At 41.6% G+C, this 16,444-nt stretch overlaps 1 protein-coding gene across 1 annotated transcript in view; it reads right to left on the minus strand.

The window, feature by feature from the left end:
- DTD1 (D-aminoacyl-tRNA deacylase 1) overlaps positions 1-16,444 on the minus strand; it is a 275,745-nt gene that overhangs the window by 44,511 nt on the left and 214,790 nt on the right. The window contains exon 5 of the mRNA XM_037057031.1: positions 2,609-2,781. Coding sequence (XP_036912926.1) covers positions 2,629-2,781 — 153 coding nt within the window. The 3' untranslated portion in view covers positions 2,609-2,628. The remainder of the gene's footprint in view (positions 1-2,608; positions 2,782-16,444) is intronic.

Consider the following 16,444-nt stretch of genomic DNA (forward strand, 5'->3'; position numbering starts at 1 on the left):
TCCCTACCCTCACCCCTTATCTCCCCATTTCTACGTGTCCAATTCCAGAGTTTTCTCCTCCATGGAGCCTCCCTGACTTCCATCTCCACCCCATCCCACATCCCATCACCACCACAGTGCACCATGCTGCAGCATAATTATTTCTATGCTTCTCCCTGAACTTGTGAACTCCAAGTAAGAGGCTCTTGATAATGTGTTCACTGAGGAAATGAACTTAAGACAAATGGATCAAGTTTTAGAGGCCTCTGATCTTCAAGCAGGGAAGTGGAGTTAACATCAAATCACTATGTGGACTGAGATCCATTCCTGTGTATGGAAGTGATGAGAATAAAACGCTGTTTTAGAAAAAGTAGGACTTCCGCCAAGATGGAGGCATAGGTGGAAACACTGTGCCTTCTCTCACAACCAAGTTTGAACACAACAAAGGTTTGGAGAAAAAAGACACAGCCAAAGAACAGAAAATTAAATTATACAGAAGTCCGACAACAACGAACCATTCAACCGGGAAGGTAAGAGGAGCGGAGCCAGCAGCAGAGCAGGGTCAGGCAAGAAAGATCCCCCGACCCAGGTGTGCAGGCAGCCCAGACCCAGTCAGGGTGTGGGGCAGACTGACCACAGTCACACATTCACACAAAGTGAGACGGACTATGCAGGCCCCAGGAGGCGAACCCAGTGGTGGAGGGCTAATGGTGGTGGTGCACTCGCGTGCAGTGGGATGAAACGCATGGGCCCCGGTGACGGTGACAGCTGCAGTACCTGTGGCGGCCACAGCGGGAGGCGGCAGATGGGAGGCCATTGGTCCTCTTTGACCCCACCCTCCATACAATGTCACAACCCAGCGACTGAGTTGCCCTGCTCTGGTGAACACCTAGGGCTCCGATCCTGATATGGAACAGGCACGAACAGCCCAAAAGATGGCGCAAGAAGAACTCAAAGTCCCAGAGCTGATAACTCTAAGCGACCAAGAGATTGCCAGCCTCTCAGAAGCACAGTTCAAGACACTGTTTATCAGGATGCTCACAGAACTGGTTGATTATAGTCACAAATTAGAGGGACATATGAAGGCTAAACTAATTGAAATGAAGGGAGATGTCCAGGAAACCAATAGCGATGGAAAGGAAACTGGGACTAAAATCAATGGAATGGACCAGAAGGAAGAATGAAACATCCAACCAGAAAGGGATGAAGAAATGAGAATTCAAAAAAATGAGGAGAGGCTTAGGAACCTCCAGGACATCTTTAACCGTTCCAACATCCGAATTATAGGGGTACCAGAAGAGGAAGAGGAAAAGCAACAAGTGGAAAACTTGTTTGAACAAATAATAAAGAACTTCCCCAGTCTGGCAAAGGACATAGACTTCCAGGAAATCCAGGAAGCTCAGAGAGTCCCAAAGAAGTTGGACCCAAGAAGGAACACACCAAGGCACATCATAATTACATTAGCCAAGACTAAAATGAAGGAGAGAATCCTAGAAGCAGCAAGGGATAAGGGGACAGTCACCTACAAAGGAGTACCCATCAGACTGTCAGCGGATTTCTCAAAAGAGACCTTACAGGCAAGAAGGGGCTGGAAAGAAGTATTCCAAGTCATGAAATCCAAAGACCTACAGCCAAGATTGCTTTATCCAGCAAAACTTTCATTTAGAATGGAAGGACAGATAAAGTGCTTCTCAGATAAGGTCAAGTTCAAGGAGTTCATCATCACCAAGCCCTTATTATATGAAATGCTAAAGGGACTTATATAAGAAAAAGAAGATAAAAAATATGAACAGTGAAAGGACAGCAAACTCACAGTTATTAACAACCACACCTAAAACAAAAGCAAACCAAGAGGACAGCTGGATCAGGAGTGGAACCATAGAAATGCAGAACATATGGAGGGTTAGCAACAGGGGAGTGGGAGGAGGAGAAGGGGGGAGAAGGTACAGAAAATAGCATAGACAGTAGGTAGAAAACAGATAGGGGGAGGGCAAGAATAGTGGGGGAAATATACAATCTAAAGAACTTGAGACACGTGGTTATAAACTAAGGGGGGGGGAGAATGGTGGGGGAAGGAGTGTGCGGGTGGAGGGGAATGAAGGGAAGGCAATAGAACAACTGTAATGTTATAATCAATAAAATATATTTAAAAAAAGAAAAGAAAAAGTAAACTAGCAATGCCATGCCAGATGAAGTGAAGGACAGTAGAACATTAGGCTGGAAATTATGAGTGGAGGCTACCACAAATGATGATAGTGGCCATAGGAGATGCCAAGAAGAAGAATGGAGAGGAGGGACCAATGGCAAGAGCTCATGTGGAGCTCCTGGTCTAGATTCTGGATCTGTGAACACTCTATAAATGCTAATAGTAGCAGCAGTTGTCAACTGACATAGGCAACTGAAGAAGGTAAAATACACAGAACCTCCTAGGTGAATACCCCAGGCCATGGGTACCTCCCTCTTCCATATTTTGACTTTTCTCTCCATCTTCTAAGTCATTGAATTTAAGGAAGCAATAGATGCATGTTCATAAAATGAATTCAACATCAATAGCCATTCTGTTCTCTATTTATTGCTGGTTGCCCAAAATATGGGAAGATGGAACCATGCAGGGAAGAGACCCTCCTACCTGAGTTCCATCCCTGAAGTCTATGGTTCCCGTTCAGAAGACACATCACCCTCAGCCCCACTGCTGGCACTGCAGTCTTCTTTTCGAGGAACATTTCTTTCTTTGCTTGATTCAGAAGGCCCTTTGGCTCTGGTCTTTTCTTTCCTCTGCTGTTGTTTTTCAAGCTTTGACAACTGATTATCGAAAAAATTATTAGTAAAAACTGATTAGTAAAAAAATTATTTTGCGGATATAAACATGTTTCTGTATACATAAAAAACCAATTACTTCACAAACAGAAATCACTAAAAAAGCTTTTGTTTGATAACCTGGTGACCACAGTTGTTCTGATGCACCAAATTACACACAAAATGTTTATCACTGAGGCACCTGCACCATTAACACAGATTAGTGGTCTCTCAGATCACTCCCTGCCTCTGCATTAACTCAACCTTGTCACGTGGTATTTAGGAATGATCAGCTAACAGACTTGATAGCCCTATAAATGAAAAGGCTGTTAGTCTTATTTTTTTTCTTTGATGTCTCTATAGCTTTTTCTTACCAAGTTGTGTTCCCATTTACTGTTTTTTAAAAAATTATCAAAATACTTTACTGTTTACTATAGATAAGAGAGAGGCTGTGAATAAAGTACATTAAGCACATTTATTTTTTTCCCAATTTTTTTATTTAATTATTTTTCAAGTACAGTTTCATATTACTCCCATCCCATCCCACCCCTGTGCTCCCCGCTCCCTCCCATTTCCACCCTTCTCAGTTGTTGTCCATGTATCCTTTATATATGTTCCTCCAAATACCTCCCCTATTTCCCCTGAAATTCCCTCCCCTCTCCCCTCTGGTCACTGTCAGTCTGTTCTCTATTTCAGTGTCTTTGGTTACATTTTGCTTGCTTGTTTGTTTTGTTGTTTAGCTTCCTGTTAAAGGTGAGATCATATGGTATTTGTCCTTCAACACCTGGCTTATTTCACTCAGCATAATGCTTTCCAGTTCCATCCATGATGTTGCAAATGGTAGGAGCTCCTTCTTTCTTTCTGCAGCATAAAATTCCATTGTGTATATACAAGGACATTAAGCACATTTACACATCATCTCAGTTATCAGTTTGTTCTTTGAAGAATGTGCTTGACTCATCCATAGCCAAAACTCCAAGTGCTTTTATGAGGCTGATGGTGGCTAAATAGGTGGCTGATAGGGACACTAGCCATGGGAACCCTCTCAGACTCCCTCCAGACCAGCTGGGGACATGTCTCCAACATCCAATCCCAAAGAATCTGAGTCTACTTCCCCCCTCCCTATCTCTTCTAATTGTCCAAAGAAACCACAGACTACATGGTCAGAAGAAACCTAAATCACCTAATACTCTGAGCAACAGCCTAGCCACTCCAGAAAGGCCTGCTGAGAAACATGCTGAGAAGATTGGTCAGTTTGACCCTTGGCATTTTCTTGGGCAAAAAAAAGCTATCTGTAACAAAGTCCAAAAGATTGCAACACCCAGTTTCATCTGCCTCCCAGACTATGACTGTAAATATTTTCTAGTTCACAAGCAAAAGGGGAAACTTAATGAAGGGCTGGCTTTTTCTGACTGGTCCCTGGACCATATACAAAGACAAAGAAAAGTCAGTGTAACCAACCTGTTGCATCATCTCTATATCACAGACACACTTGGAACTAAATCTTTAGATAGATCGACAATCAGAAACTCTGAATTTGGTCCTGAAAACCAATTTTATTGATGGTTGACTTACAATGTTATCTTTCCCACTCACCATTTACCTGAAAAGCTATATGAAACAAGTAGGTTGGTTAACATGCTAATTTGACTTTGTGACTGAAGATATCACTTCACTTTGACCCACTGAATCTCCTCCCAGATAACTCCCCTAGATAAATTCACACTCATGTGCACAGGAAAGGCTCATAGGACTATGCACTGCATTGTTGTTTATATTAGCAAAAGCCTAGAAATAATCTAAAGGTCCACTGACAGGAGTACAGATAAGTATAATATGGTATAGTCAGAAAAAGCAATACTGTAAAAGCAGATATACATGTATCAAAATGGTAAATCTTTAAAATCATGCTATGTGAGCCAAATTAAATTTCAGAAGGCTATATAAAACAGGGTTTCATTTACACGAAACAACACTACATATTCTAATAGGCTTGTGCAGAATAGTATGAACTGAGAGAATACAAACCAACTTTAGTGCACTAGTTAATTTTGGAGAGAAAGAGAAAAGAATGTGATCATATCAGAATGAATATATGAGGGCATCAACTGTAACTTTTACTTCTACAAAAACACAATGAGCTTTTCCTCCCTTGCTGCTTGAAGGTCGGCAGCCATCATGAATGACACAGTGACTATCTGGACCAGGAAGTTCATGACCAACAGACTACTTCAGTGGAAACAAATGGTCATTGATGTCCTTCATCCTCTAAAAATAAATAAAATCTTAAAAAAAAACAAACTATGGTACATTTACACAATGGCAAACTATGCAGCAGAAAGAAAGAACAAGCTCCTACACTTTGCAACAGCATGGATGGAACTGGAGAGCATTATGCTAAGTGAAATACGCCACGCAGTGAAAGACAAATACCATATGATCTCACTTATAAGTAAAACCTAATAAACAAAATAAGCAAGCAAGCAAAATATAACCAGAGACATTGAAATAAAGAACAAACTGACAGTAACCAGAGGGGAGGGCGGAGGGAGATAATGGGGCAAAGTAGGGAAGGATAACCAAGGAACATGTATAAAGGACCCATGAATAAAGCTAAAGGGAGAAGGATTGAGGATGGGAGGTGGGGGATGAGGAAGGAGAAAGTGGCAGCAGAAAAATGGAGATGACTGTACTTGAAAAATTTTAAAAAGAGAAAAGAAAAAAATCATAAGGGAGAGAAAATGCATTTACAGTATTTATTGAAAAAATCCACGTGCAGTTCAAACCTGTGTTGTTCAGGGATCAACTGTATTGTGAAATGACCATCACAATAGTCTAGTTAACATGCAGCACACACAAAAAATGTTTTAATGATCCTGGAAAACATGAAATTGGCAACCCTGCTGGATCCTCTAATTTATTTTTTATATTCCTAGTTCATGAAATGCAAACACCTGGAAATTAATGTTCTGCAGTGAACTGTGATATGCTGCTTTTTGCTGCCAGCAGTTTACATTTGCATCAGGGTCAGTACATGTACTTATACATGTGTATGTTACAGATATGTGTGTATCTGCAGATAAATTTTTCATATACATACACATAAATATAAAATCATAAGTGCATCTAAGTTAGACACAAATAAAGCATGATTATTTAAAAAATCATGTTTTGTTTCCCCTCTTTGGAGTAAATATAGAAAATGTGAATATAACCAGTAACAACCAAATCAAGCCTCCCCTCACTACTAAGATTCAATACCATGCAAAGCTCTGTTTGTGATCCAACTTGTTAGTTACTTGCTACTCTTTAATGCCCGTTGAGAAGACAGATTCTAGGAGGGTGATGGGGAACAACTCCCAATCACAGCCAGCTTCCTTGAGGCTCCTCTGCCCTGGCAGCACCCCTTTGTTTCTCACTGACTCACAGGCACCATCAAGAGGGCAAAACTGCAGAATAGTCCATTTGACCTCCCACTCTATCATGGACCATGCTTGTAAATCATTTATGATAATTATTGAAGTAACAGGCATAGCCCAAGTTTCTGTAAACAATGTAATGTTGATTCTTTTATATTATTTAGCTTAAAACAATCCTAATCACATATGGCTCCATGCCCCGAACTAAAGTTCTTTATGAGAACACTGTGAACCAGCCTAATATATTTAAGCCTTTCCTCAGACTTGGAATCCAATGCAACCAAAATGTGGAATTTATATCTTGAGGCAAGAAAGCAGTTAAATTTTTTTTTGAGGAAACAAATGAGAAAGAAAAAGAAAGAGGGAGAAAATAAATTGGTATTGTGTATAGACTCATGTCTACAGCTTTCAAGTTAGCAGGCAGATACACATCAAGGAGAAACAGAAACCACAACAGGCCCTGTGAAACACATGGTCTACAAACACTGACATGGAGAACTTTTGTTTTTTTGTTTGCTTGTTTTTTGATTAACTGATAAGAGTGTCCATATTGTGAAGGAGACATTATCCAAACCATACTGGCTCTAGTGCTTACAGAGAAATCCAACCTTCCAAGGCAGCTCTGGGAACAAAGAAACTGCCACAAGTCAGGCAATCATCTTATGTCCAGCCTATACCTCTCATAGTGGATCTCAGAAAAGGGGGACCAAAACAAGGGAGACTAGAATATCTAGATCCAAATCTCCCCAACTCACGAGTAAATCCACTGAGAAAATAAAGAGTTTTCTTTTTAACTAAGATGTATAACATAATTTAATTGTATAAGGTAAGAAAAAACTAGTTGATTGCAGGGTTCGGAGTTCCAATCTTTGCAGTTTAGATATTTAGAGCAAAACAAAAATAAAAACCCCAAACACCTCACTATTATGTGTTTTAAATTACTTTAGCTAGGAACTTTTGGTCAAGTTGGAAATATAGGTAAAATACGCTTCAGTCCTTACACAACTATACCAAAGTAACTAAACTATAGAACAACCATCATTCGGACCTATCAGAAACTGAGCTAAATGAAAGTCCTACAACTACAGAATTAAAGAAGAAACTACATGGAGACTGGTAGGAGAGGCAAAAATACAGAAAGGGCTGTTTACACACTCATGTGTAGTGAAAAAAATAGGAAGAGATATCTCCGGAGTAAGGGGTCCCAACCCCACATGAGGACCCCCAGCCCAGGATTCCAGTGTGAGGAACAGAAGTCTCCATAACTTCTGGCTGTAAAAATCAACAGGGCTTGAAACTATGAAAGACAGAAACTACTGGAATTCCAGGGAGTTCCTTTTAAAGGGCCAATGCACACTTACCTGAACTCCCTCTGAGCTCGAGCACTAGGGCAGGAGATTGAAAGGCATCAGAGATGTACAGGGAGGAACTCAGTAGTCCAGCATCAGGGTGAGAGCTGAGGGGAAGCTTTCTTCCAGACAGAAGTGCTGGCAGAGGCCATGTTCCTTTTCTGAGTGCTTCCCAAACAGAGCCATAGAGCCAGTAGGTGGGCACCATATCTAAATCTCCATCAAACTGTCTCACACTGTTTGTCCCACTCTGGTGATTCCCTGAGGCCCTGCCTCAGCCAACTTTCAGGCCCACCCAAGATGTTTCCAGTAGCCTTCCCATATGAATGGCCATGCTTCCGATTTTCCAAAATTCTCTCAAACAAGTAACACCTGGCTTCAACGAGCCCTATCCTTCTCACTAAGTTTCCCAAGGCCTGGTACTAGCAGGAACCTGCCTTGGTTCACAGGTTGGCCTCTCCTAGGCACCTCCAAGCTCAACACAGGTAGCAGTCATCCGTGTATCGCTTTGTATCTTATGCTGTGTGACCCTGGACAGAACACAGGCAGTTGATGACCTTGGATGTGCTGACAGAAATCAAGGCTCAACTACAAGAGGAAGGTATGCACAGTCCACACAGTGGGTGCACCTTGAGTATCCAACTTGTTAATAGAAGAGACTGTGCCACTGGACCCTTCAGGACACCTACTACATTAGGCCATTCTATCAAACCTGGGAGACACAGCAGCTCTACCTAATACATACAAACCAACACTGGGAAGCTGCCAAAATGAGGAGACAAAGAAACATGGCTTGAGGAACTTAGTGAGGACCTCAACAGCATAAAAAGGATTCAGTCAGAAACAAAGGATATACTAACAGAAATAAATAACAATTTAAAGGGAATCAACAGTAGAATAGATGAAACCAAGAATCAAATCAGCTATTTAAAATACAAGAAAGCAGAAAACAACCAATCAAAACCTCAAGAAAAAAATAATCTGAAACACTGAGGATAGTGTAAGGAAACTCTGGGACAACTTCAAGCATACCAACATTCTCATCGGGGTGGGGGTGGTGCCAGAGGAGAAGAGAAAGAGCAAGAAATTGTAAACTTATTTGAAGGAATAATGACAGAAAACCTCCCTAATTTGACGAAGGAAACAGACAGACAAGTCCAAGAAGCACAGAGAAGCCCAAACAGGATTAACCCAAAGAGGTCCACAACAATACACAGCATAATAAAAATACCAAAGGTTAAAGACAAAGAGAATCTTAAAAGCAGCAAGAGAAAAGAAGTTAATTAGCTACAAAGGATCTCCCATAAGACTGTCATCTGATTTCTCAAAAGAAATTTTGCAGGCTAGAAGGGACTGAAAATAAATATTCAAAGTGATAAAAAGCAAGGATCTACAATTGAGATTAGTCTACCTAGCAAAGCTATCATTTAGAATTGAAGGACAGACAAAGAGCTTCCCAGACAAGAAAAATCTAAAGGAGTTTGTCACCACAAAATCAGTATTACATGAGATGTTAAAGGGCCTTCTTTAAGAAGAAGATCAAAAATATGAACAAATAAAATCACACTAATACATATCTATCAACAATTGAATCTAAAAAACAAAATAAACAAACAAGGAGAATAGAAACATAATCACAGATACAGAGAATGTTTTGATGGTTGCCAAACAGGAAGGAGTTTGGGGGGCATGAACGAAAAAGATGAAGGGATTAAAAAGTACAAATTGGTAGCTACATAATAGTCATTGGGATACAAAGTACAGCATAGGTAACACAGTAGCCAAAGAATATACATGTATGACCCATGGACATGGACAATGGTTTGAGGATTGCCTCAGGGAGAGGCGGGTGCTGGGTGGCAGGGGACAAAGAGAAAAACTGGAACAACTCTAATAGCATAAAAAATAAAGTATAATTTAAAAATTACATTAGCCTGCTCAATACTCTGGAGCTTAATTCTTTGGGTTTGAGTTGATCACTAAAACAACACCCATTGAGAATGTTAATACAAACCTTACATAAAGACTTTGAGAGACCAAAAAAAGAATAAACTAGCTGAACATGGGCATTACAATGTTCTACCACAGGGCCTGCAAAATTAAATGCCTTGAGGAACCAGGCAGGTAGCAAAATAAGTAAAGTAACTAAGTATATGAGACAATAGGGCATGGTGAAGGCTGGCCACACAGGAGAAAACCAGCTCCACCTAAGGACATTCACATTTTATTTTTACAGATGTATCTGAACAAATGTAATGTCAATGAAATAGGTATAAGCCACCTGTTATGGACCCCCATGATGCATTTTCACCTAAGTGATCTGTTTGCTTTCAACAACCCAATAAGTTATATTATCATCAACATCCCATGAAGAAGCCACAGTCTGCTTCCTGCATCGCAGACATAGTCATCCTCCCAGATCCTTCTTCCCCCCCTACTGGCATAAGCAGCCTTTTTCCTTTGGAAATGGCAATATCTGACCCTGCAACCACATGGACATGTAACAGAAATCTCAGCCAATAGGACCTGAGTGGGCTGGAGGAAGGCTTCAGAGAAAGGCATTCCTCCCATATAAATACAGGTGAAAGAAGACACAGGAGAAAAAGGAGCTTTGGAGTGTTGGCAGCTCTCAGAATGAGGGGATGCCCAGAAGTACAATGAGGCCACTGGAGAGAGCCCTGGCGGGGCCAAGCTGAAAGAATCAGTTGTCCTATAGGGGAGGTCACCAAACCTCGTACTGTTTAAGCCACATTTTGGTAGGCTTGCTGACACCAAAATATCTTATAACATGCCCACTGAAATAAATGAAAAAAATGGATGTTCAGTAGGTTATGGCATTTGTTTAAGGTTTTTCAGCATATGAGCTGCTGAGATGGGACCAAACTCTAGGTCTTTAGATACAAAATTCATTATTCTTCCCAGAGAGCCACAGGCTCTCTCTTGCTCAACCTATGGTCTTCATTTAACAGATATTTATTGAGCATCAGCTACAAGTCATGCCCTATTCTAGGAGCCAGGGACACAGTAGAGCCCTGGTTTCCTGGGGTTGACTGTCTACCAAGTGAATAATGAGTGCTCCCCACTTACAATGAGACTAGCTCTATTCTAAGCACCTGGAAAATATAAAGGCTCTTATAATCCCTGTTTTAAAGTGGAGATAGCTGGGAATGCTGGCAACTCCCACCATTCTACCTGCAGCACACAGTAGACCAAGCTGTCATCCTTCTTCACTCCTGTCTTTACTGGTATAAAATATGCAGGGAATGACCTCAGGCCATCTCCATTTGCTAAATTTAAAGCAAACAAACAAACAAAAAAAACGGCCCTAGCATGAGTTCAGCTCCTTGGTGGTTTGGCAACAAGTTGCTGCAGGACCTCAGTTTGCCTGTATGCTTTGCCCTGATAGCTGAAGAAATCACAAGGATCAAATAGAACAATTATTTGTCTTTAATCAGCTGGGAACAGGCTGGCTAAGGAAGTGGGGAAGAGAATCTGCAAAAGCAATACAGGCCTAGAGATAGCTCTCTAATGTCCCTCACGTTTGTCCAGCCCGTATGGCCCATGTATGACAATGGAAAAGGCATACCAGGGTGAGGGAGACAGGTCTGGCCCCAAGCTAAAACCACTGATACAGGGCAGTCATGGAACAGGTCATAGTCCAGTTGCCAGCTATACATCAGGAGAAAGTATAGCCCAGCAGACAGGACAGGGACTCTCAGTGCCCAGTCACAGAGTAGCCAAAGAAAAGCAGAGTAGCCTTTGGGGGCAGCCAAAGAAAGCAATCGACATCGCAGAGTTACAGTGAGAAACACAGGATGTCCTAAAGAGGGGGACATTAGGCCTCAAGAGGGGGATGAACCGCCAACATCAGGGTGGTCAAGAAAGAGGTGGTACAGGCACCTCTCCAGCAAGAAGTAGAAGAGGACAATGGAGGTCAGACCTGATGGTGGGATGAAAGTTAAGGTCTTGATGGAGGGCTAATAAGACATGCAAATTCCAGAGACCAGCATCGTCCTCTGTGTGTTCATTTATCACTGCCAGACACATTAAGGCAAAGAGCATAAGGCAGTGCAAGCCATCTGAGCAGAAACTCACAGGCAGGTGACTGAAAACAGGAAAGTCAAGGGTTGCACAAGGAGGCCAAAGATCAAGAGGCCAAAGTGAGGGTGAGGATGGCCCATAAAAAGCTTGGAAAGAGCTAAGGTGGATTACGGTTAGGATGTACCATCAGCAGTAACTGAAGTATCCCCATGTGGGAGTGGCAGGTGAGTCAATGTACTACTAGTGGTAACCAACACCAAAAACTTGGAGGACAGACCAGACAAGGCAAAGCAGCACAGAAGGCTGGGATGCTGCCGGTGTGTGAGAACCCTGGAAACAAATTTTTCACAAGTTCCCCATTAATTAAGAGAAGCATAGTGATGTGACTTGTGTGGCACACACACAACGATGGATGAATGAGTACAGAAATGAATGATTAGGACCTGCTTGGTCTGAAAGATGACCAGGTGATGGCCTAGGAAAGAAAGGAAGCTCAAACTTTTGCTTATGTCAGCTATATGACTAAATAGCTCTTCACCAACATTTGAGAGTAGGAAACAGAATAGGACCCAAACAGCATGCACAATGAGTGTTAGCACTACAGGTGAGTTCCTTCTCCCAGGGTAGAACAGCTCTCTCTCTGAAGAAGGAAAAGATACCAGAGACCCTTAAACCACTCACCACCATCTGCTTTTTTATAAATGATAGGCTGGCACCGACCCAGGCTGACTGCCCAGGGCACTGAGAACAGAGTGCAACATTTGCACATGCTTTGAGACTTGCTAAGCACCAAATAAACAGGGAATAATTCTTACCAGTCCTGTTCTTTCACACCTCAAATCACCCTTCTGAAGCATCTTTCACACTATAAAATGACCCAATGTGATAAGGACATAAAATACAAAATGAGCCACTTTAGGCTTCCATGGACACTAAATGAGCTACCAGAAACACATAGATGAGTCAACCTGAGAGCTCAGTGCTCCATGTACAGTCAGACTCTAGGCCTCCCAAAGATGCCATTTGCTCGAGGAGAAGCTCAGCTGCTGGTTGCTGCCCTGTAGCAGGTAACAGGCTGCAAGGGTTTACACAGAGTTGGCAGAGGTGATCTGTCTGCTGTTGCCATTACCTCTGCCCACCTCTCTTAGGAACATTCAACCCTACCAAGCTGTTAGGTGCTAAATAGTTTTGAAAGGGTTCTAAGAAAATCAATTTCTTTGCAAGTAATTTTAGAACAAACAGGCGCCCAGGACTCCTAATGGAAGGACCACTCTTAGAGTGAGATAGTGCCTGAAACTTCCTTTCAACATGATTTGCAGGATCAATGGTGAGAAATTACAGCTTCTTGCTGATGTATTCATGTATCCTCATAAGCCCCACGAAAACCAATGCACATCAGACTCTTTTTCATTTTTGAGCCTACCATTGACAAAAAAAAGCAGCTCTTTCCTCAAAGGGCTCATGGATATAACCTGAAATGTTCATTTCAGCTCTTTAAAGTGTTTTCAAACTCAGGAAATAAATAACCCCTTACATTCTGACAATTTGTCACCTTTAGCATTCCAAGAAGTTAAAGGAAGATATTATTATTATTCTCAGATTGCTTTTCAGTGCAAGGGAGGTGAGGTAAGTTGAGAGAGAATGCCCAAGGCCACATGCAAGCAGCAACCAGGCTGGGAAAAGTGCCAGGTCTCTGAACTCCTTGCCAAATCCCCAGTTGACCTGACCTTTTGAAACCAGTGCTCACCTGGACAGGGACCTCTGAGGTTGGCCACAGTTTTAGGGCAGTGAACCCCATCTCTATTCTTGCTGAGGTCATGCCAGACACAGCTCTGTCTTTGAGTTAATTTAATTCTGGCTATTTCCTGCAAGACTGTACTGTCCCAAATATGAGGAAAAGCTAATTAGAGAGTGATACACATAACAAAAGAAGCACTCAAGCTTCATGAAGTCAGTTACTATGATTTTTATAGACCATAGTACAGATGGAAAAGTTCTGTTTCAACCAACCCCTTGAAAAGATTCCAAGAAAATCTTATGGTGCGAGTCACAAAGATCAAATATCTCCTACTCAATTACTTTTCAAAATGCTGCATTGTATTGTTACTCTGCGGGCACTGGCCCACACCTGCAGCCCTGTTGATGTCAGGAGACCTGACTGCAATCACAGGAAGCTGCCAAGGAAGGACATGACTACCAGGTTCCCTTCAACAAAATGCCCCAAACCCATGAGCCTATTAACGCATTTCAATAGCTTTAGAACTTCCCACAATGCTCACTGTATTTCCTAAGTATCTATCAACTCCCACCACCAATAAAAAATGTCCTGATTTTGTCAAATCATTTAAACTGCCCTGTGTGATCAGTCTCTCACCCTGAATATAAACAATAACAAGCTGGCACTAGATATTTGTTTTATTGAACAACTAAAATTTTCCAGGCAGTGTAAAGCTTGCTGTAGAATACATGCATATTTGATCAGCAATGAACCTCCTCAGGTTTGGCTGACTACTGGACTTTCCTGTGTCTCAATGCACTCTGCTAGACCACATAAACTGGGGGTAACCTCCCAGCACTATCCTGCAGATGCAATAAATCCCAGAGGGACCAGCACAGCAACTGGAGCAGCCTACTGCCCTTCTTCCATCATGGGCTGGGACATGATCAACAGTGGTTTCCTTAGGGAATGACAGAGATTTGCACTCAGACTCTAGAAGAGGACACTTCCTCCTGCTAGTCCAATGTCCATATGTCAAATTCGTAGATACTCATTTTGCCTTCAGAACCAAGACAACTCTTCAGCTACTGGAAACTCATGAGTCCATGACCTTCTTTTTCTTCCTGTGTCTTTCTGCTACTTAAAGGCCAGAGTGGCAGAGGATGGAAAGGGTATGGAAGAGAAGGCAAATTCCAATCAGAAAATGATAATGGAAAAAATCTGAGATGATAGAAATGTGAATCTACTGTGGAGTTTTAAGCAATCTGTAGAAAACTACTTACATAGTTATTTCTAGTTGACAGCCTTTTTTTAAAAAGCAATTGCAATTTGCATTTGGGCAGTTTGTTATATCAAATTGTAATATGATTTAATTTCATATTATTTGATAATTCTAAAAGCTTTTAAAAATATCCTTGTGTAATGGAAAACCTAATAGAACATTCAAAGAGGATGTTTCCATACACACCACAGTGCCTGCTATTATGTCAATTGTTACATTGTGTTATTTTAAATCAACTCTCTGCTTAATAAAAACATTATGAAGCCAAGTGCACACATGGTACCTAATTTTCATACATTATTAACTCTGCTTGAGGTTTTTGTGGGAATTTTAAAAAATCAAGCAAGCAAGCATCTGTTCCCATCTGAAATCATGCAAGCTAATTTTATTTTCTAATTCCCCATTGTTTATAAAAACTCTCTTACGCATGCAAAAATTACAGCGGTAGGAGTGGGGAGTTCAGTTGCCTTTCCCATTATTCTTACTTAGCTAAGTCTCCTTTGGTCTACCCACTGTATGGCACATGCTAGTACAACTCCAACCTTTAGGTCCCAAGAGTGGCTATTTTAGGCCATTGAAGGACATGCTGAGTGGTTTGAAATCAGCTCACATGTGTGTTTATCTATCAGTGCAATTGCCCTAAAATCTTCCAGGTTATCCCCCTACAGCAAATGCTATCAGGCCTCACCCCCAGCCCAGAAGTCACCTGCAGTGTCAGTGGACAACAGCCTGCAAACCCGAGACTTCTGACCTGGAACACCTGTACCTCTCTGCCTGAGGATACCACCAGGCCATGGGAAGGTGCTAGGCCTGAATGTGAGGCAGGCCAGAAGTATCAGAAATTTAATGCCTCTAGAAGTGATTTTAGTCACTGAAAATGACAGTTTCGGTGTTCAAACTAGCTTCCTGTCCTAGCTTCCTCACCCTTCATGGCACCAACTCTGGAATATGTTCTATCCAGTCCCCCAGAGGGTACCCAGGGATCATCAATTTAGCCTTTACAGGCTTTCCCCCTCCATATCTCACTTTCATTCCTCACTGTGCTTCCTGGGAAGACTTTCTAAATTAACTACCTAAACCTAAATTCTATTTGGGGATCCCAAACTAGAAGCATTTTAATGATTTGAAATAAGCCACATTTTAATGTGATAATTCATTATGTGTAACTTGGTTGTTACCTGGTCCCCTCTTAACCAAAATCTACTCTGTTTACATGCCTGGACACTGGAGGGCAATGGTGATGTTCAGGATTACCCCCACTCAAGGCACTGAAAGATGCTGCAATATGAAGAGATAAATGAGCAAGTTTGAGTACAATCCTGTGACTTTTTTATTATGCATGCTAACTCCATGAAAACTGGTCACCCCTATCTATGACAAACCACCTATTCCAGCAGCCAGGGTTTTTACTACATTGCACTCCATTTCCTAACTGTGTTGGAAAAGAAGGTATTGACTGCATTTCTAACATTTCCCAACTTTTCATCACACTTGTAGCCTAGGCTTTTCCTTTGATGGGAGCTAACTGTAAAATTTCAAGAGTTATGAGAGAGAAGTAACCATTTCCCCTCCACTAAAAGCCAAGCAATGGCCCGTGGCATTTGAAAGGCTAGAGACTAGCCTTCTTCCACTCCATGCACCAAATAAATGGTTTCTCCCCTCTTTCTGCAAACCCGTGTGCATTTATTGTTTTGTAGGCCATAAACTACTTGAAGGCAACTGTTTAGTGAACAACTATGTTAGACTTAGGTCATCATCTATCACACTATTGGTACATGTCTGGTTAATAATCATTAACTGTAGAAAAATTTAAGGAGACACTAAAACAATATCAATTTTCATATTCCAATGCATAATCGGT

This window comes from Sturnira hondurensis, unplaced genomic scaffold (genome assembly GCF_014824575.4).
Source record: "Sturnira hondurensis isolate 20B ecotype Veracruz unplaced genomic scaffold, ASM1482457v3 Scaffold0009244, whole genome shotgun sequence".
Taxonomy (NCBI): domain Eukaryota; kingdom Metazoa; phylum Chordata; class Mammalia; order Chiroptera; family Phyllostomidae; genus Sturnira; species Sturnira hondurensis.